Here is a 20,790-nt window from a genome sequence, read left to right as displayed (position 1 = left end):
AAACAGCCAGAGCAGCAGTCTGGTGGAGGACTGGTGGGTGCCAGGGAGATAGAGAGAGAGAGAGAAGGACGCAGTGTGGGCGGGTTAAGACACGCCGAGAGAGGGAGGGGACGTCAGCGTAACATTCCCACCGACTCTCTCCTTTCGTCTCCGTACAACCGAAAAAAACAAGGGCATCCGTCTCTTAATCTGCCTCACACCTCTCCTCACCGTTTCCACCGTCGACCTGATATATATATTCCTTGAGCTAGAGGCCGCTTGTCTGCGCATCCTCTACCTGGAGGTCTGCTTCAGTTTGCGGGGGATTGCCGAGCCGAGCGGCAGGGGCGTGAGAGGCGGATGCTGCGAGCGTAGAGGCTGGGTACCAACCAGGAGCATCACCGCACTCACCACGGTAATGTCAAACTGCTAACCTTCATTTCTGCGGCATTTGTCGCTCCTGACTCCAGTGTGAGGTCGCAATATGGCTGTGATAGGCAGCCAAGGAGCAACGTGTGTCAATAGCAGCGTGTAATGTAAACGGGCTGTCGCATAGCATGTTGCTGCTCCTGCTGGATGTCCAGGACAACCTGTGAGCACTCATGTATTATATCTGCTCATTAGGATATTCATATGTTGGTGTGTAACCTCTCAAGGACTGCAGCAATGATGAGGCTTGTTATGTCAATGAGAACTGACCCCCCCCCCCCCACACACACACACACACACACACACACACATTTTTCAGTTGTGGGTTCAACCACTTTGCATTTTGTACCTTCCTAACAAACCACAATTGATATATGGGAAAAACACCCACACAGCCACATGCAAAACCTATTCCAGTCACACACACACACACACACACACACACACACACACACACACACACACACACACACACACACACACACACACACAGTGGGAACGTGCATCCTCCATATATGCTATTCTAGGCTCTCCAGCTGCAACCGTGTCAGCCTGATTGTGAAGGCAGCTGAAATACAGCATAATGGGGAGCACAAATACAGTGTATTCATTCTGAATCAGTATGCACCTCTGCATTAGTGCATGAGGGCGAATATGACTGCAGTCAAAGGTTATGAAATACAGCCCGTGCCTGTCTTCTGACTGTACCTGTCTCTCGCAATGCTGTTCGGATGTTGATGCATGTACTGTATTCCTCCTCACCTCCTCCCCTACCTCACCCCACCCTGTTACCCACTCTACCTGTCCTTTCCTCACCCAGATGGACAGAAAGAATTTTCTCTCCTTCCTCTTCCTTTGCTTGACTTCGTTTGCCAGTGGCAACAAAGGTCAGTTCCTCATCCTTTTGACTGTTTCATGTGAAGTGTTATGGTAATGGTCGACGGGGTCGTGGGAGTGTGAAGACCTTGACCATGGTTGTTGTGCCCTGAAATGCTCCTGGTGACTTTATTGATAACCCTCATCTGTCCTGTGATAATTAGGATCACATATACACCCGCTTGCCATTTTATGAGGTACACCCATGTAGGGGGGAGTTAATAATCAACTTTTCTCGTTTAAAATTGACAGCTATTCCTCCCATTGTGTGTCTCCTGTTTACATGGATCAGGGTTGACGCTACTGCATCAGTTGTACGTAGGTGAACCTGATAAACTGGCACGCGCGTGTGTGTGTGTGTGTGTGTGTGTGTGTGTGTGTGTGTGTGTGTGTGTGTGTGTGTGTGTGTGTGTGTTATGACTGTGGTGACCCAGTGTGGCTGTTTGACCAGTGCTCCAAGAAGATGATAAATCTGTTTCCCGGCATATTTACCGTCCTCGATCACCGTGATTCAAAATCACTGTTCCCAATGATTATCAGGGGAGAGGCGAACGAAACTGACAGTGCAGAGGGAGGTTGTCAGAGAATGTGGTGGAGGCAAACGATTCAGGGAGGAGGTTGATGGAGAGATGGAGTGTCAGAGAAGCACAGAGGGAGGAAGGAGAGGCAGGGGAAATGAGAGACAGAACCGAGGGAGGAGTGACAGGAGAGAGATGTGGCCAAAAAGACGCAGACCGATAAGGAGGGAGTGAAGAAGAAGTGGTGGTGGTGGGGTTGGGTGGGTGGGTGGGTGGGGGCTGGAATGTGAGATCAGGTGACAAGGAAAAAGGAGAGGAAATAATGTGAGATATGGGAGAATTTGTGTGTGTGTGTGTGTGGGGGGGGGGGGGTGTAGAGCGATAGAGTGACAGAGAGAGGAGGAGTGCCAAGGGAGACAGAGAGAGATGGAATGGGATGCCTCTCAATCTGTAATCCCGAATGTAATCCACCAGCCTGATGCTCAGATTAATGCTACATAACAGAGGAGGGAGGGAGGGGCAGATGAGCTGAGAGGACACAGGGTGGGACATAAATGACCAAAAAAAAGAGACGTTGGAAATAGATGAGGAGACACGATCAGACTGGACGTGGTCTCGAGATCAGACTGTGTTTCATCGGAGCGAACCAAGAATACTTTGTCATTTTTACAACATTTTATTCTGGCAGAGTTCTCGGTGGCGCATATTTGTTCATATTTAACAAGAATTTTATCTCCTGTTGTTAAAAGAAAAATGTCTTGAGTTTATAAGAATTAATAGAAGGAGGATTTAAAGTAGCCTGAGCTGCTGCTAACAGTTATTTTATTGTACATGGATGTACTGATTATTTTCTCTATCAATCAATTAGTCATTTTATTCAGCAGAAAATAGGGAAAAATAGAACTTTTTGGGGTTCTTGTTTGTGTTCTAGACCAATCTATGTAACCAGTATTCTTAAAGCAACCTAAACCTAGACAGGAAGTTGGACCGTCCTTTCACTGGCGACTGGTTTTAGGGCAGCGAAGACGAAATGGTCGACGTGTAACATCAGTCAGAAAGAGCTGGAAAAACATCAGCAATGTGTCAAAATTTTACAGTCCCATCAATAAAACGTTGACCTGTTCAGTATCAAGGCTGTATGGAGGGCGACTGTCCAAGTAGATGATAAACAAATTTCTGTTGCGTCATTCTGAGGACGTATTTGTTCAAGGTTTTACAACCTGAAAGGCGTGTATACACGCTTTCATCAGGCTGGTGTTGGATCAGTTCACGTATGCAAAAAAAACAAACAAAAAAAAGAACAGGAAAATGGTACCTGAACATCTTTACTTCGACACATGAATCACATGTTAGCTTTCATTGTCAAATTAATCTCTTTATGAAAAAGGTTCCATTAGAATTGAAAATATAACATTCAAGGGCAACAGCAGCACAGACTGCGATATTAATGTATCGTTTTTATCATTACTTTGTTGGATCTAGCTGAGATGGAGCTAATAGGAACTGCTGTCATGTAAATGTAACTGAGTCACAAACACCATATTTAGTGTATTTATAGTGACACAGCAACAATGCAAATAAAAGACATCTGGCTCAATGCTTCACTAAAGTACAGCAGCTGAGTGAAATAAAATCGTTATACAGAGGGCAAAAAAACAACAACAACCCACCACTCTCCAAATCAAACATAAAAAACAAAACAAAACCCAGACAGGTCTTAGAAGACGGACGCGTTTGTTCAGAATCAGAACCGGCAGCATTTTTGTTGTTGTTGTTTTTGTTTTTGAAGCGTCACAAAGATGAGACGGCATAATGATTTCCAGTCAGATTTTCTGGAAATTTCACTTGAATATACCCAAGCAACTGCCACGCATGAGTCTTGTGTTAACTGTCTGATTCTCCAGCACCAGAGATTGAGGACAACAGACGCTCTGCTTTGGCTCTCTGCTGCAGTGTAAAATCGGCATCCTTCTTGCTCATTAACTTGGCCTTTGATCACTCGGCACAGAACATTCAGCACACGGATGAATAATTGATTCGCGATTAAAGGTTAAATTCACAGTAAACCTCAGGCATTTGCATTTGACTCAGCTGTTTCTCAATACGTTATTGTGCGGCTTCGATGGCGGGCTGACGGATATGAGCAATATACCTCTGTGTGGTTTTAATTAAACTGCCAAGGAAGGTGTGTGTGGAGTGACATAAACGAGGGAAGGGAGTTTGTACAGAGAACAGAAGAAAGAGGGTCTGAGTGTGATTAAGCTGTGTCTTTGTGATCACGCCTACAATGTGTATTTTGCCCCACTCATGCACACTCTCATCCTGTCCTCCCCCTAATGGAGTGTTAAAAATAGGCAAGTTGGTTTCCTTTAATTGCTCCATTTAACCCAAAGCCTCCTTGGTCTCTTCTCAGCCAATAAGCACAAGCCATGGATCGAGACAGAGTACCAGGGGATTGTCATGGAGAACGACAACACTGTGCTGCTCAATCCCCCACTCTTTGCCCTGGACAAAGACGCTCCGCTACACTACGCTGGTAACACAAATATGCAGGATGAAATGTCCTCAAATATTTCATGAATTTGCTCAAACAGCCACAGAACTGGTGGAAAATAGGTCAGATCAACAGCTCCTCCTGCCAAATTGATAAATTTCTAACTTCGTAGCTATCATGAGTCCTCAGCTGTGTGACCAATTTGCTTAATTTAAGTTTGTGCGCTCACTTGGACTTAAAATTGTAAACTTCACTCGTGTCATTGCCATGTTTGCCAATAGAGAGACTAAATATTAGGCAGCGTATTCACTCCCTATTTTTAGACCATCATAGTGTAATTCGAGCCTTCGTTGCCGGAGCAGTCAGCAGCTCGCTGAGGTAAGTATCACGTTTGCGCTCCGACGTCCTGAGTATAACCTTGTTAGGTCACATTTTAACAGAACACCTAGATTTACTCTGGGGCTCCCTGAAATTTACTGACCTGCTGTCACAATGGACGTGGAAATTATGTGTCTGGCAAAAACCTGCTTTCAACTCCTGTCAGCCTGGGAGGATCGGATGCTATTCTTAGGGTTTTATTTTAAGTCTCACCTGCATTCATTTTATTCTATTCTAATAATGTTTAAAGCTTAAAGGAAGTCTAGCATACCTGTAATGTAAAATGTGCCTAAAATTGATTTCAATACATGTTTTCAGAGTGTTTCTGAAACTGTAAATACATCTTTATTGTATTATTCACAGCAAGAAGGTTCCAGGTTCAAACTCCATCACAGGATCTTTCTGTGTGAGTCTCCATGTTCTCCCTGTTCCTGCGTGGGTTCTCTCTGGTACTCCAGCTTCCTCCCACAGTCTAAAGACATCAAGAGGGGATGAGGCTGATTGATACTCTAAATTGACCGTAGGTGTGACTGCGAGTGTGAATGGTTGTCTGTCTCTATGCGTTGGTCCTGTGATGGAGCCTATCCCAGCAGCCTTCAGGTGAGAGGCGGGGTTCACCCTGGACAGGTCACCAGTCCATCACAGGGCCAACGCATAGAGACAGACAACCATTCACACTCGCAGTCACACCTACGGTCAATTTAGAGTATCAATCAGCCTCGTCCCCTCTTGATGACTTTGGACTGTGGGAGGAAGCTGGAGTACCAGAGAGAACCCACACAGGCACAGGGAGAACATGGAGACTCCACACAGAAAGATCCTGTGATGGAGCCAGGACTTGAACCCGGAACCTTCTTGCTGTGAGGTGACAGTGCCAACCACTGCAGTACTGTGCAATATTTAATACGTTTTTCCTTTTTTTGTAGCTCCGAAAGTGTTTCACAGAAAGAAAAACAGAAATTGTTGGAGTAATACAGATAAGAACTGCAAATACAGGGGCACTGAATGATTAGCCATTGCAGACAAGCACGGCCATAAAAGTCAAATGAAAGAGTCAAATGAAGAGCTGCTCCAAAGTTTTTCGGGGCTTCTGCAGTTTTAAACCTCAACTGGGGATTTGCTGGCAAGAGTTTTTGTTGCAGGATTTGAGGTACATGAGGCCACAAAAACTCACATAAGCTTATAAGAACCAGACCGCAGAGTGCTTTAAAATAATGACGCGTAATAAAAACTGACAATGACAATGCAAATCAGGTAACTTGGCAGTTGTGCGATCTCTCCTTTTTGACCTTATTAAGAGTCCGTTTTGTATTCTGTAGAAGTTTGTTAAGCAGACTTTGCTGATCAGGCAGTATTTGAAACAATACAATGTTAGAAAAAAATCATTATTATGGAAAACTTAGAATATCTTTATCCTCTCTCTCTCTCTCTCTCCTCTCCATGCCACCCTCACTCCATCTCCTTCTCTCACACAGGTGAAATTTGTGGGTTCCGGGTGCACAATGGCCCCTCAGGTTCAGGCGTGGTCCAGTTTGAGGCGGTGGTTCTGGACCGCTCTACTGGTGAGGGTTTGGTTCGGTCCAAGGAGCCGCTGGATTGTGAGAGCCAGCGGGAGCACAGCTTCACTATCCAGGCCTACGACTGTGGAGAGGGTCCTGATGGAGTCAACAGCAAGAAGTCCCACAAGTGTGTTGTCTTGTACTCCTTATTAAAGATTAATTGAGATATGAATTGTAAATCCTCACCCTCCTGTTTTGCTGCCTTCTCCGTCTCTCAGGGCTACTGTGCATGTGAGAGTGAACGACGTCAACGAGTTCTCCCCTGTGTTTGTTGAGCGTCGCTATGAGGCTTCAGTCCCAGAGGGCCGTCTCTTTGACCGTATCGTGCGCGTGGAAGCTTTGGATGCCGACTGCTCCCCGCAATACAGCCAGATCTGTTTCTATGACATCATCACTCCCAATGTGCCCTTTGCTATTGATAACGATGGTGAGATACATTTTCTATACATCAGTTTTTGTCATTCTCCACTTGTAACCACCATATGTCTTTTTTGCTCTCTGCACTTTTCCTTCTGAATGTTTGCGAGCAGAAGAACTCATTCCAGTAACTATTCAGTTGATTATGTACGCATTGTATTCAAAAAAATGATGTCTGCATAGCAACAGAATGAAACGACTGCAGGTACTTCATTCTTCTCGCAGGTATATACCAAAAAATGTTAAAATAGACTTTGCGTGGGCGGATCGTTGTTCAGACTCTGCAGCAGCTGTTCACTTTTATATAGCATCCTTTTGTTCCTTGCCACTTGTATATTCCCTCACTTCCTTGTTGTTATTGAATCCATTGACTGCCTTCTAATTGTGGACATTTTGTTATACGACACAGCAGCCGAGGAGCACCGGATCGAGCTGTTTTAGTATGACTCTGCAGAATTTTCAGTGACTTGGAGGATTTTTCAGAGAGGGCGGGCAGCTCCTTTTGGGTCAGACTGGTACAGCAACACAGAGACCTCTTGTTCTGACCTTGTTCACATGCTGTGGGCTTGTCTTGCGTTGTCTTTCATCTTTCTGGTTCTCTCTCTCATCACGCTACAGCATCTTCTGTCTACTACCTATTGTTTGTCAGCTGGCATGCTGAGCGCTGTCAGACAATCAGATACTTGGTGTTATCTTTGTCTCAGAAAGAAGGAAGCCCCCTCTGTTTTTTTTGTTGTCAGTTCTGTATACATTCTTTTCTATTCCTGAATATATGCTACTGTGGGTTAGTGTAAATGTGCATAGATGGAGATTTCAGTGACACAAGCTAGAAGTGTGATGACTAACCATCTATTTCTGTTCCCATTTTAGTCTTTGTTTCATTTTTTTCATGTCTTTCTTTCCCTTTTCCTTTCTTTTGTCTCTCTCGTCCCTGCTCTCTGTCTCCTAGGTAACATTAAGAACACAGAGCCTTTGGATTCAAAGCATCAGCGTGTTCACACTTTCTGGGTGACCGCCTTCGACTGCGGAAAGAACCGTGCTCAAGCTGATGCCCAGGTTGTTGTCACGGTCAAGCCGTCCTGCAAACCTGGCTGGATGGGTAATAAATGTCAATCATCCTAGAATAAACTGAAAATTCATTTTATTTGAATCTGCTGCCTTTTGGACGAAACTGTGTGGGCTGGTGTTTCTATGAGTCATGTTTATATCAAGAGCTTTTATTAGTGTTGTTGAGCTCATTGATTTTGAGGGAAGAGTACTTATTTAAACTGACAGTTTATTTATAGTATCATTAATACTATTACTACACTTTCTCTGGGTGTTTTTTGTTTTTTCTTTTTCAGGATGGACCAAGCGTGTGGAATACACACCTGGATCAGGTAGCATCCCGCTGTTCCCCAGCTTGCATTTGGAGACCTGTGAGGAGACGGTGTGGAACATCCAGGCCACCGTAGAGCTTCAGACCGGCCACATCGGGAAGGGCTGTGACCGAGACAGCTACTCAGACAGATCTGTGAGACGGCTGTGTGGTGAGTTACGGTTTTTACAGGAAAACGTGACTGATCCTGCTTTGTTTTGTTTTGATGGTTATTTTTCTCAGTGATATCAGCATCAGCTATGTCTTCATCAGGTGCTGTTCGGGGTGAGGTGGACCTTCTCCCACCTCCATCACCTGCAGCAAACTGGACCTCATCTCTCCCCACCCTTCCCTCTTCTGATTCCTCTCTGGTCTTCTCCTTCAACGGATCAAACCATGTCGCTGTGGTGCCTAACTCTGTTGTCTCGGCATTATCTGGCGATCATTTCACCCTCCAGTTGTGGATGCGCAGGGGAGGCGCCAACATCCAGCCTGCCACGACTCAAACCAGAGGAAATCGCAAGGAGGAGGAGACTATTGTGTGCAGCACTGTCAAGAACGGTGTGTTGTGTAGCTCGATGAATACGTTCATCCAAAATTGTAAACAACAGCGAGGGAAAGAAAAGCAAAATAAACCTCTTCACTATTTTCATTCAAGCAATCAGACCTCTTGCTTTCAGAGGGTTATCATCTCAGATCCTCAGAGCTGCAGGGAAAATCACAGAAGGAGGAAAAAAGACGCTAAATGTTTATAGCTTCTACAGCTAAGGTGCTCTTGAGGGAGGCACTTAACCCCCTGGTGCTCCACTTGAGCAGCCAAGTGGACAGCAGAAGAACAGTAAAACACTGCAATTGTGCCAGGAGGAATATTGTGTATATCATGTGAATTGTATATCTTTCTGACTTTGGAAGGGGCATTGCTGAAAAGCTACATGTTCAGCAAATCTCACCTCGATAAACAACAGCGATAAGCCTGGCAACAATATATCAGAGACTTGAATCACCGAGAAATAAAAAGAGATAAAAATCCACAAGAAACTCTTTTGTTTCTGTGGATATTCAGGGAAGACGTGGCTGAATACAGTCTGATAAGGTTGAACTGACCCACCAATTATTTCCTTCTCTCTCTCTCTCTCTCTCTCTCTCTCTCTCTCTCTGCTCTATAGATGACTCGCTCTCTCACTACTCTCTCTCCGTTCACGGCTGCCGTCTCTCTCTCTTCTACTGGCCCGACGTTTCTGCTGCACGGCCCGTCAAGTTCTTGTGGAAACTGGAGCAGGTACTGGGGGAGCAGTGTCAGCCAAGCTTTGATGTTCTCACTTGCACTGTTCTTCTGTATTTGTTCCTTAAAATGAAACTGTAAATGAAGAAATTCAGACTGTACACGTAAGGTTATATTCATCCATGGAATACATAAAGAAGAGAGAATGGTTTAGTTAGAAGCATTGATCATGAGGCCAGCTTACGCACCTGCCTGGGATGGTGTGTGTGGGGCGTGATGAGGCATGTTTTGACTGGAGTCACTGGTCCCAGACAGATTGCAGTTGTGTGGATTAAAAGATACTGAGCTGATACACAGAAGATTTGCCAAATCCCTTTTGTCTGAACCACGATATCTTATTACCCGTCTCTCTCTCCTCTGGCCTTTTGTCTTAAGATTCTTCTCGTATTTCATCTTTGAATTCCGTCTGTATGCACACAGTCCATCACGTAAAAGCCAAAACAAACAAGTGCGGGAGTTTATTCAGACTTAATATTCACAAACCAGAAAATATTCAGCTCACATTGTCTTATCTCTGGTTAACAGGTCTGTGACAGCGAGTGGCATCACCTTTCACTCAGTGTCCAGTTTCCGTCTGTGACCCTTTATGTCGACGGCGTGACCTTCGACCCCGCTCTCATCCACGATAATGGAGCGATCCCAAACCCTGCCCCCCACCAGAGAATGTTCATCGGCGCCTGCTGGGGTGAGACACTAAAATATACGAGGAGATGCTGGCGGAGTTACAGCGTATATTTCATTCCGGCATGGTGATTGATTTTGACAGAAATGTGTGCAAGCTGAGAGGAATCATGAAAAATGTTTTGCATAAATCCTGCGAGCAGCAGTTTGCTTTGCCTTTGCGTTCCTCAGTCAGTGACATCTAAATCACTCATCCCGCCCTGCGTTGAAGATTCTGCAGTTTTGTTGTCCACAAGTTATGAACCTCCATAAGGGCTTTTGCTCAGCCCATTTCACTCCCTCTCTTCACTTACTTAAAAAATTTGTCTTTAAGGGCTAATAATATAACTGACTCATCAATTATTCAGGGTAGCAGAGCAACATGAGGGCCAGACAGCTATCAGCCAGTTACACCAATAAAAATCAGAATCTCTGGCTGCCAATTAGCAGCTAGAAACACTGGCTGTCTCACACTCCCATCCACAGTGGAAGTCGCTTGCTAGCTGGCGCGGCAGCAGCTGCTCCTAGATAATGAGGAGTCGATTCATTTTTGAATATCATCTACAGGTTCTTTGGCTGCGTTTTCTCACACCGACCTGCTTGTGTCTATTAAATTTTTCATTATTCCTGTCAATCTCCGTTCAGTCCTGCTCTCACCTTCTTTTCATGCTTGTTTCCTTCCCATTGTGCGCTACTGTTTTCTCTTCTCCTATTCTCATTTGCCCCCAATTGGTTTTCCCTGCAGAGCCAGAAGAGAAGCAGCGGGAGATACTAAACAACACCATCCCAGAGGGCAAAGAATCAGGTGATCTGCTTTTCATTTGGTTTTCTCCCTGTCAGCATGAAGGTGTCCAGAGAGACCCGTTCCCTTTGAGGTGTATTACTTATGTGCATATTAGAAGGTGTATTGTTTGTTGATATATGTGCTCACCGTGCGTTGTCTCTGGGTTTTAGTGAAATATGTGGGTGGTTACCATGGCTTGTTGTCGGGGGTGACAGTGCGTCCCGGCAGCGTGGAGCCTCACAGCGTAGTTGAGTGTCTGTACGCCTGCAGGGAGGGGCTCGACTTTGGAGACCTGGAGACTCTGGGCTCTGGCATGAAGGTAACACTATCATACCGCCTCACACAAGGAGGGGATACTGACATTACCTTGTTTTCTCAGATGTTTATTTTGGAGATCTTTTTTCTGAATTGTAAAATTTCATTTTACGTAGCTGAAATTAAAAATGATTTTTTTTTAACTTTATTTGCCTTGGATGCATTTGTCACCTATTCAGCAATGTATGCCTTTTGTTTTGGTTGTGGGTTTTTTTTTATGTCAGAATCCCATTATTTTTTTCCATCCATCCATCCATCCATCCAGGCGAGGGGCGGGGTTCACCCTGGACAGGTCACCAGTCCATCACAGGGCCAACACATAGAGACAGACAACCATTCACACTCACAGCCATACCTACGGTCAATTTAGAGTATCAATCAGCCTCGTCAGAGCTCAAACCCAGAACCTTCTTGCTGTGAGGTGACAGTGCTAACCACTGCACCACCGTGCCACCCAAAGCAAAAGCACTTACATGTGTTTTTTTCCTGCCAATGAAGAGGCGTATTAAAGTGCAAAGGGAATATGCAATTAAAGAATCTTAATTCTGCTTTCCATTTCATGGGTTAGCCTTCACCTGTTTTTGATTTGAGAAGTTTGGCTTTAAACACAATTAAAAGTCCAGTGGTTTTCCTGCTCTTTATGTAAATTAACAGGAACTTTTCCAACTTGCAGGTTCATGTGAATCCCAGCCAGTCAGTGTTGGTGCTGGAGGGAGACGACATTGAGAGCTTTAACCGTGCAGTGCAGCAGGTCACCTACAGAAACTCACTACGCTTCGCCACCCCTGGAGTCCGACCCCTCAAACTTACCACCTCCCTCAGGTACAGAAGACACTCACACACATAGACAGGATCAGCCCTTAACACACATGTTTGAATTCAGTAATATGGAGGTATTCATTGCAACTGGCTGTTAGATAGGGAGCGAGCACGCATGGCTCACTTTTCACATTCCAGCTGTTTTTGTAAAGTAATTCTGCACCAGTAGGAGATGAAAGCAGGCTGCGGGAAAATTGCTTCACTATTATGGAAATTATGCCACTGGAATGTTTTGTATCTCACAAATGATGCATCAGACTCTTGCTAACAGTTCAGCAAGTGTCTTGACAGGCAACATCCTCTCTGGCACTCAGGAGTTGTCAGATGAAGAGTCATACTCTGGGCGGTGCGGCGTCTTACGCCTTTGACACTGAACTCATCAAACGTGAACCTTGCCTCCGCTCTGATAAGGACCGGTGTGGCATGAAAAGATGATTCTACAGAAAATATGTCAAAGCAACAGATAACAAGGAATATCTTATCTTTTTGTTCATTCAGCCTCCAAGTTACATCAATTTGCCTGGTTTTAGAGTAACCGAGGTTTTGTTGGTTTGTAACCTGAGCCGGTTCATTCGGTGCCATTTATATCTGTCATTCATGATCTGACTTTATTATTCTCTATTATTGATAAATTGGCTTCCAAGAATAACTCTCATTCTTCCCTCCGGGGTACAGTAGGTCTCGCCCATGAAATGTTCTGCACAAATTTGCTCTGAGATGATTTAGGACCTTTTGTAGTCCTCAATTAAGTCTTACAATCAGGAGGCAAAGCTATTTGTAACTCTTTGCTCCTGACATCTATCGTGCCCCTCCTAGAACTGGCAATCACCCAGGCTTGCAAAGACTGTAATATTACAGTAGATGAGCACGATAGATGTCAGGCTTTGCTTCCTGCCTATAAAACCTAAATTGGGGTTTAAAAAGTCCCGTTGTTCTTGACAACAAATTTGCGCCTGAGAATATTTCATGAATGAGGTCCAGTGTTTCTAGGAAGTGACAATTTTAATAGGTCAGTGTCTTTCCAGTGAGTAAAACTGGGTCGATAAAAACATCAGATAATTATTCCTGTCTAACTGCTATTGTGTGTGTGTGTGTGTGTGTGTGTGTGTGTGTGTGTGTGTGCATGTGTGTGTGTGCATTTTAAACATTCAGTAGATCAGACTTTCTTTAAGTTCTACAAGTCCATAAACAGAAGAGTTCCTTGCCCATTTTTTTTAAAGTGGCTCTGTACAGTAAATATAATTTGGGGGCCTTTCTAAAGGTTTCAGAAATTTAAAAAAGAACGTCCGTTTTCATATTCACAACATTTATGTGTTTTTCGGAGTAAAGAAAATGTAAATGTTTTAGAAAATTATTCTTATACAGATCTTTTAAAAATCAGATATAGGCCATCACAGCAATCTTAACATTTGACTGTATTTTCACATCAGTGCATTCCGATTTCTTTTGAGTCAAAATTTTAAACACACGTATCGGACCACTCATTAATAAATTGATTAAAATGCTGTTGTTTTTTTTTGGGTTTATTTTTTTTTAACCATTGTGGCAGATGTATGCAGTCAGGATTGTCTATCTCTTGAGTAGAAATTATCCCACATTGTTTCACTGAGCTCTGGATCACCTGACTGTGAAATAAAAAGCATGCAAACTCTTCTTTTTTCGGGTCAGTGCTCAGCCACGCTTAACAACTGCAAACTGGCTCTCTGGCTTTAGCAGTCACTTTTAGTTGATGAAATATTAATTCACCCGGGAAGTACAGTCCAGTGCATGTATGTTGTAAACTGTGTATTTATATTTTTATTCTATGGAAACAAGCTGACAAAGCAGATGTGATCAAACTCTCAGCCTGTACAGATATTTTTATTATGTCTTCAAGAGCTGTTGTTTTGTTGGAGTTTTCATAAAATGAGAATGATTTTCAGGCCATGAGTCTGCACCGGAGGGCTTTTGTTAACAGTTTTTAAGATCCCTGTGATTCAAGGTCATGGACAGATTTTTTTTGTTTCAGCCCAAGTGTACCACAGTTTTTTTTCTTTCTCTCCAGCGTGTTTTATTGCGTGTGTGAAGATTAGATTGATTTGAGGCCAGGAGTTACCCAGATGGCTGAACAGCAGGCCCTTCTGGAGAGGCCGATAGAAGCAGCTGCTCACTCTGATAGTGGAAATGTAACACACACACACACACACACACTCGTGCGCGCTCTGCTTAATCCCCTTTCAAATATGATGCTGAATTATACTGCAAATGTAGAACTAGATGTAAGCAGCCTGTCTGACTTGCTCTGTCTTTTGCAAACAATTTGTAAGAGCAGTGCCAGTGTCGTCTGACGTTAGTGTCACAAAGATACAAGCTAGAGTCAAGGCAGCGTTAGGAAGCCTTATCGAGAAAACATGTTGGATTTGGTCCAGAAGTTGCTGAGATCGTTAAACCACTGCAGGGGAGGTCAGGGATGCGTCAGCCATCGGGCTTCATTTTCGGGTCACCATGATTGTAGAAGATGGACGTCATTACACTGTAGACACAATAGTTGCTGAGATATCCGCCAGTGTGGCTAATCAGTGACAGCGTTGCTTCAGCATGCTCTGCAAACAGCTACGTTAATCATATTTTTCTTTTTCTCTTTCTTTGCTCTGACACACACACACACACACACACACACACACACACACACACACACACACACACACACACACACACACACACTTCCCTCCATCCTTCCTGCCAGATGTTTCAACGAGGAGAGTTGTCTGTCCCTCAAGCAGCTTGAGGGCTACCTGGTGGTCCTCCAGCCTGATGCCCCTCAAATCTCCCTGTCTGGCGTCGGCCCCCATCTGGCTCGTCCTGCCCCTGAGTTTGAAGGCCCCCGAGGCGTTCCTCTTTTCCCAGAATTACGGATCGTCTGCTCTCTGTCTCATGCTGTCAACACGGCTGCACAGGGAATGGAAGGTGGAGGTGAGTCAGACCACATCTCATCTTAAACAGATTTTCTTAACGTTACTCGACTCTACCCAGGTACAATGTCTACATACTGTTAAAATTGTAAATGAGGCCATCTGCATTTTTTATATGCACTTCATATTCTCATAACCGCTTTCTGGGGGCTCTCAGCTCTAATGTCCGACGCCGTGGCTCACACTTTGGACGGCTGTGAGGTCCAACCCCTGGGAGAAGAGCTTAACCCAGAGAGGGAGGAGCTTCTGGTGGACATGGACGTTGTGCGAGAGAGAGGCTTGGAAATCATCAATACCACTGCCTATATCGCCATCACAGGTGACACATCATGAAAAATGACCGTATATAACATGTCATTGCTTTTGTCATTATGCTGACAAGTGAATTGTTCCAAAAAAAACATTTTAAGACAAGCAACACAAGACAACAAACTGTATGTCAGAAAAACATCTGTACCTCACTTGTTTGTCAGTCCCTTGCAGATTTTACTGTAAAACAATCAAAGTTAAACTTCAGCCAGTCAAAAGTCAGAGTGTAATTTAAAGGAGGCTGTGGGTGTGATTGACAGTCCTGGCATCAGATGCAAATCAACCCACGTCACATTTATATTCAAAAGATGCTGAATACTGATCAGTGCAGAGAACTATGTGGCGTCACCCTCCCACTTTAAGCAGCAGGAGATTTTTTTTTTTTTAAAAGATCTCTTGTTTCTGTTTGTGCTTCAGCAAATTGTTGAGATCATACAAAACTCCTTATCTCTCAGTAAATGGTGAATAAGAAAATAGAAGCATATAAGCAAATAGCAGCTCCCTCCTGCTCTCAATGAGAACTACGCACTAGTTCCTCATCGCTTGAGGTCTCAGTGCTGACTTCACCAAGCGCCCTCTTCATGTTCCAGCTTCTCTGTTTCCGTGCTCCCTCCAGGTGCCGAATCCATCTCTGTGTATGAGGACGTCCTTCGTTCAGTCCGTTACCGCCTGGCTAGAGGTTCGGCCCGCTTCGAGAGGCGGTTCCGCCTGTCCTGTTCTGAGATGAATGGCAGATACACCAGTAATGAGTTGACTCTGGAGGTGAGCAGACGCATCAGTCACGGAACACCTCTGGTACTGGAATATAGATAAAGTCCTTTAGATACGAGCATGGAAGGTAATTCTTAACATATTCTAACACCATTTTATGTTAAAAGCGAGTGATAAGACTGTCAAACTCTGATACTTGAAGAACTGCTTTGACCGTTGCAGAATACGGATTATGTGTTCTTATAAACACTGGATGGAGTGTTGCAAATATTGTTGTGAATTCTGTCTATCTTGTGTTTCTTCCCCTTGTAGGTGAACTTCCTCCACTCTCTGGACAGCCTCTACCACCCATCTCACCTGCTGGCCTCCCAGCAGCAGTTCCTCCATCCATCTCACCATGCTGGAGAGCTGAGCGGGCACACTTTACCCAATCAACACCGCAACTCAGGTGAGACTTGTCTGCCTGCTTTTTGGTTTTAACAAAGATTCTCACATTGAACGTTTCTCCATCAGATTTTACAATAAAAGACAAAAGCAAGAAGTTTGATCCAATATCAGGATAGAACAATTATCACAGGTCATCATTTGTCAAATGACTTCCAAAGTTGAGTCACAATTTTTAAACATCATTACACCTGAAAAGAAATGAAGAAAAAACTGAATAAGTCTTGGATCTTTGAGACTTACTGGTGTACTTAAAGCACGGTGTGCTGGAAGGCAGCACCTGTGCTAATGTTTATCCACGCTGAGCTCTACAAGTAATTCAAAAGACTCTTAAGTTATTATTAGGGGGAGAATTTTTTTAGCACTTAAATGTAGTCCTCTAAGCGAGCTGGTCAGAAACGTCTCATGAACTTGTTGATGGGTTACCGAGAAGACTGCGAGTTTTCGTCGAACGTGTTGCTGTGGACGTTTGATGTCCGAGCCTGAAGACGTCTACAAGCTGAATTTAAATCATGGACACAGTGCCACCCAGTTATAACAGGAAGTGAGCATAATCTAATGAATAGCATTTGATTTACATCTAAAACATGTCAAATGTGATGTGCAACAACATGCTAGATTGTGTGCATTTTCTATTGCTGCCCAGTGGACAAGAGAAATGATATTTTGAACCGCACTGCATGCAGTAGTTTGCTTTGTCATTCAAAATCCAATAATCAGGTCTCGCCACATATTGTTGGATGGAACAGCCACAAAGTCAGACATACGTAGGGGTCCGAGGGCGCTCTCACCACTGCTTTCCTGACATGCAGATTGGAATATCTTGGCAGAGCAATGAGCTCTCTGAGTGCCTTCAAGTTGGATTCTTAATTTAATGAGAAGAGCTTGCACGCACTGTTTCAGTGTAACGACTATCATCTGTTTGATTTGTGAAATAACGATGTGATACAACTCTCAAGTGTATTTCACTATCACCTGTATAGCCAATAGTACACACATTACTCAGAGCTTCGAATTATTTTACGAAGTTTTTTTTTTTAGAGGAATTACCTGCCCTGTCTGAGTCATTCAGCCCGTAACAAAAATACATTGTTATTGTGCAATGTACTGTATGTGAGGAGACACGGTGGTCCAGAGGTCAGCACTGTCGCCTCACAGCAAGAAGGTTCCAGGTTCGAGCCCCAACTCGGGCACAGGATCTTTCTGTGTGGAGTCTCCATGTTCTCCCTGTTCCTGTGTCGGTTCTCTCTGGTACTCCAGCTTCCTCCCACAGTCCAAAGACATCAAGAGGGGACGAGGCTGATTGATACTCTAAATTGACTGTAGGTGTGACTGTGAGTGTGAATGGTTGTCTGTCTCTATGTGTTGGCCCTGTGATGGACTGGTGACCTGTCCAGGGTGAACCTCGCCTCTCGCCCGAAAGCTGCTGGGATAGGCTCCAGCCGCCCGCCCGCCCCCCCCCCCCCCACAACCCTTAACAGGATAGGTGGAAGAAAATGGATGGATTGATGGAAATGGTACTGTGTGTGTTGTTATTACAGCAGAGTACAGAAAACTGAGAGGGATCTTTGTCATTCACTTGAAGTTCAATAGGCAAATAAAAAAAACAATACACTTGTGGTGGACGACCAGAGGAAAAGAAGGACCTCTTTGCTGGTTGTTACTCAAGGAGCGAAAGAGAAGCGTATGGACTCCTACTAATCCAATCGATAAAAGAACCAAAGTGGATTCACCACACTGAAGCCCTCTTGAGGAAGGGACGGATCAGGCTGTTCTTGCTGAGGAGACTCAAATTATTCAGTGTGCAACAGGATCTTACAAATCTTCTCTTAGTCTGCAGCACAATACAGTTGCAGATTTTACTCTACAATAATGTAGCATGCTGTCAGATATTTCTGTAAGACAAACACCATCATCTGTTCAGTTTATCCATGAGTTCTGGAGAACAAATGTACTAAATGTGATGAAATTTCTGAACACGTAACCTAGATATCACATTGAAGAGGATGTGATGGATAGACAAACAAATGTAAACATTAGACTGCACTTAGACCAAATCAGACATTGTGGCGGTTGTGCAATGATGTGGGCGCGTCACTACGTTGAGTGATGTATGTAGTAAACTGCTAGCCAAACAACATTAAATAGATGGAATAAGATTCACATGGACCTTTTTTTTCTCAATTTCCTCTGAAAACAAATGGACATAAAGCAAAACAAGGTGACTGCTGTACCTCTTTTGCAGCACAGACTGTTGTGGTGATCTTTGTTGCTCTTGGAACTGCAGAAGGCATCTTCCTGTCTAATCTCCAGTTTATATGATTAGCTGCCACAGCGTTACTTCAGGATGCGTTCCTCCATGCCACGCTGCAGCTCTGACTGGAGCAACTAAAACTTACACCCCTGTTTGAATGAATTAGAGAAGCTGCATCTTTGCCAAAGTGCCTGATTTGGTCTGAATGCAGTCTGATGCCTCCTGCCATTACTGTCACATAAAAGCTAAATAATTAGGTACTGAAGCTTTTATTAAATGTTAATCCAACTCGGGGAAGTAGGGCATTTGTAGGGGACCATTCTCGACAGTGCATTAATGCACGCGAGTCCTTACTTACCGAATCAAGGTGTGTATGTGGGATTGACTCAAAATAATCCAGTGTGCTTTTAGTAATGAAGAGTAACGTGTCACCCAGGAGAGAACGTTAAAGGATTAGCTTCAACAGGTTTTGGCTACGCAGAAAATATTATAATCATGTCATTTTTTTGGTTTTTGTATTGTTGACAACATCTGTCATATGTGCTTCACAAAACCAGCAAACTTCCTGTTAATCTGGTTCATTTTTAATCCACAATTATCTGCCTGTGTGGTTTGACAGTGGTTCCAGGAGCAGCCACCGTTATTATAATGGTGTGTGTGGGGTTCCTGGTTATCATGGTGATCCTTGGCGTTTTCCGAATTCGCTCCATCCATCGTCGCAGTGAAGGCGCCAGGGGTGGAGCTAAGGAAGGTAGCAGCCAATGGGATGATTCCGCTCTCACCATCATTGTCAACCCTATGGAGGTAAAAAAAAAAAAATCCCATAAATTGACGTTGAAGGCTGGAATCTTAACAGACCACCTGTTTAGTTGTGGTTCTCACTGTCGCGTTCTCTCAGTCCTACGAGTCTCGTATGGGCATCTCCGCTGACACGGAGGGAGAGGGCGAGGAGGATGAGGAGGTAGCAGAGTCACCTGACGACGCGAGTGACGACCAGCGAATCATCATCAAGAAAGAGGGGAGAGATGGCAACGCCCGTCGCTATTGAGCTGCATGTATTTCTGCACCAGTTCTCATGGAAACCACCAACTGGCTCACCAGTCAAACACTTTTATTATCAATGACTCCTGACACCACTAGTATAAGGAATGTATAATGACAAACACTACGCACAACACATTCACAGTAACACCCGGACACTCAACGCCATATGTGACCTATAACCAACAATGGGCAATTGTTCACCTAAATGTTCAGTGGCACAATGTATACATTTAGTGTAATTTAACCGCCTGAGCAAACCCCACCAAAATTGTATGTGGCGCACCAGTTCTAAATCACAAGACAGTAACGTGTCTGTTTCGTGTCACACTGGCTGAATGCTTGGTTTTTGAACAGATTGTACTCATCTTTTGTTATTGAACACAGAATGAAACACTCCCTGACTGGAGCAACCTTCAACATACTCCAGTGAATAGTAGGCAGAGACTTGATTTCGACGTGTCTCCTTTATTAGACTGACTCAAAGGAGTCTGTGCACAAGCTCTTTGCATCCTCTCTCAACACATTCCTTGATCATCCACTTTTTTGTTTTAGTATTATAACTTGGGCTCTCGATTTTATTTTACTAGTGGCTGATGATAAGAGTTAAACTACTGACCATAAACCTCACACATTCAGCAATACTCAAAGGAAACACAGTTAAAGCCTCCAGCTGTTGAGTCCATGCTTTGTCACTGTGGTCCAAACTTGTATCTTTACAGATCCAACTTGTGCCAGATGATGACAAAGCATCACCATCTACAATAAAACTCAAGCCTGACCTCTGATCCATCTCACAGTGACCACTAGAATGTCTCTAAATGACTCTCCAAACACTGTTCTACTCACTGCACACTGCTCTTACAGTACAACAACAAAACACACACACACACACACACACACACACACACAAAACACGCAAAACACACACACAGACACACTGTAACGCTACCCCTGCTGTTTCCAGAATGTTAGCTCAGCTTGGGCAGTCATGATTGTATTGATTGTAATGAATTTTCTGTACATACAATGATGAATATTATGATATTATTATTATTACTGTTATTATTGCAGCCACATTTTCAGCACACTTTCAGGGGGAGCAGTTTTAATTTTTTCTCATTTGAGTAATCACCATCAGAAAACCGTATGATAACAATAGTAGTAGTGATAAGGATGATAAATCCCCGGCTTGATGAGTGTCTCTTACTTT

The 20,790-nt window shown here is 43.9% G+C and overlaps 1 protein-coding gene across 1 annotated transcript; it reads left to right on the top strand.

The window, feature by feature from the left end:
• Nucleotides 1–82: 82 nt before the first annotated feature.
• On the top strand, nt 83–20,107 carry clstn3 (calsyntenin 3). Its single transcript, XM_086218202.1, has 19 exons — nt 83–394; nt 1,229–1,295; nt 4,216–4,338; nt 6,150–6,360; nt 6,452–6,660; nt 7,600–7,749; nt 7,994–8,179; nt 8,281–8,568; nt 9,174–9,286; nt 9,815–9,974; nt 10,695–10,754; nt 10,904–11,052; nt 11,722–11,870; nt 14,593–14,819; nt 14,976–15,137; nt 15,744–15,889; nt 16,151–16,286; nt 19,156–19,340; nt 19,435–20,107. The coding sequence occupies exons 2-19, from the start codon at nt 1,229–1,231 to the stop codon at nt 19,582–19,584; spliced, it is 2,871 nt and encodes a 956-aa protein (XP_086074328.1). The 5' UTR covers nt 83–394; the 3' UTR covers nt 19,585–20,107.
• The last annotated feature ends 683 nt before the right edge of the window (nt 20,108–20,790 follow it).

The sequence above is a fragment of the Aulostomus chinensis genome, chromosome 11 (genome assembly GCF_037954235.1).
Source record: "Aulostomus chinensis isolate RoL2024-O1b breed Wild chromosome 11, RoL_Achi_v1.0, whole genome shotgun sequence".
Classification (NCBI taxonomy): domain Eukaryota; kingdom Metazoa; phylum Chordata; class Actinopteri; order Syngnathiformes; family Aulostomidae; genus Aulostomus; species Aulostomus chinensis.
This window is presented reverse-complemented; position numbering and strand designations above follow the sequence as displayed.

Bases quoted from the DNA above. Each gene is read 5' to 3' on its own strand.
- clstn3 (XM_086218202.1), top strand. From the start codon at position 1,229: ATGGACAGAAAGAATTTTCTCTCCTTCCTCTTCCTTTGCTTGACTTCG. The intron at 1,296-4,215 runs GTCAGTTCCTCA...GTCTCTTCTCAG, and splicing joins GTTTGCCAGTGGCAACAAAG to CCAATAAGCACAAGCCATGG. The intron at 14,820-14,975 runs GTGAGTCAGACC...GGGGGCTCTCAG, and splicing joins ACAGGGAATGGAAGGTGGAG to CTCTAATGTCCGACGCCGTG.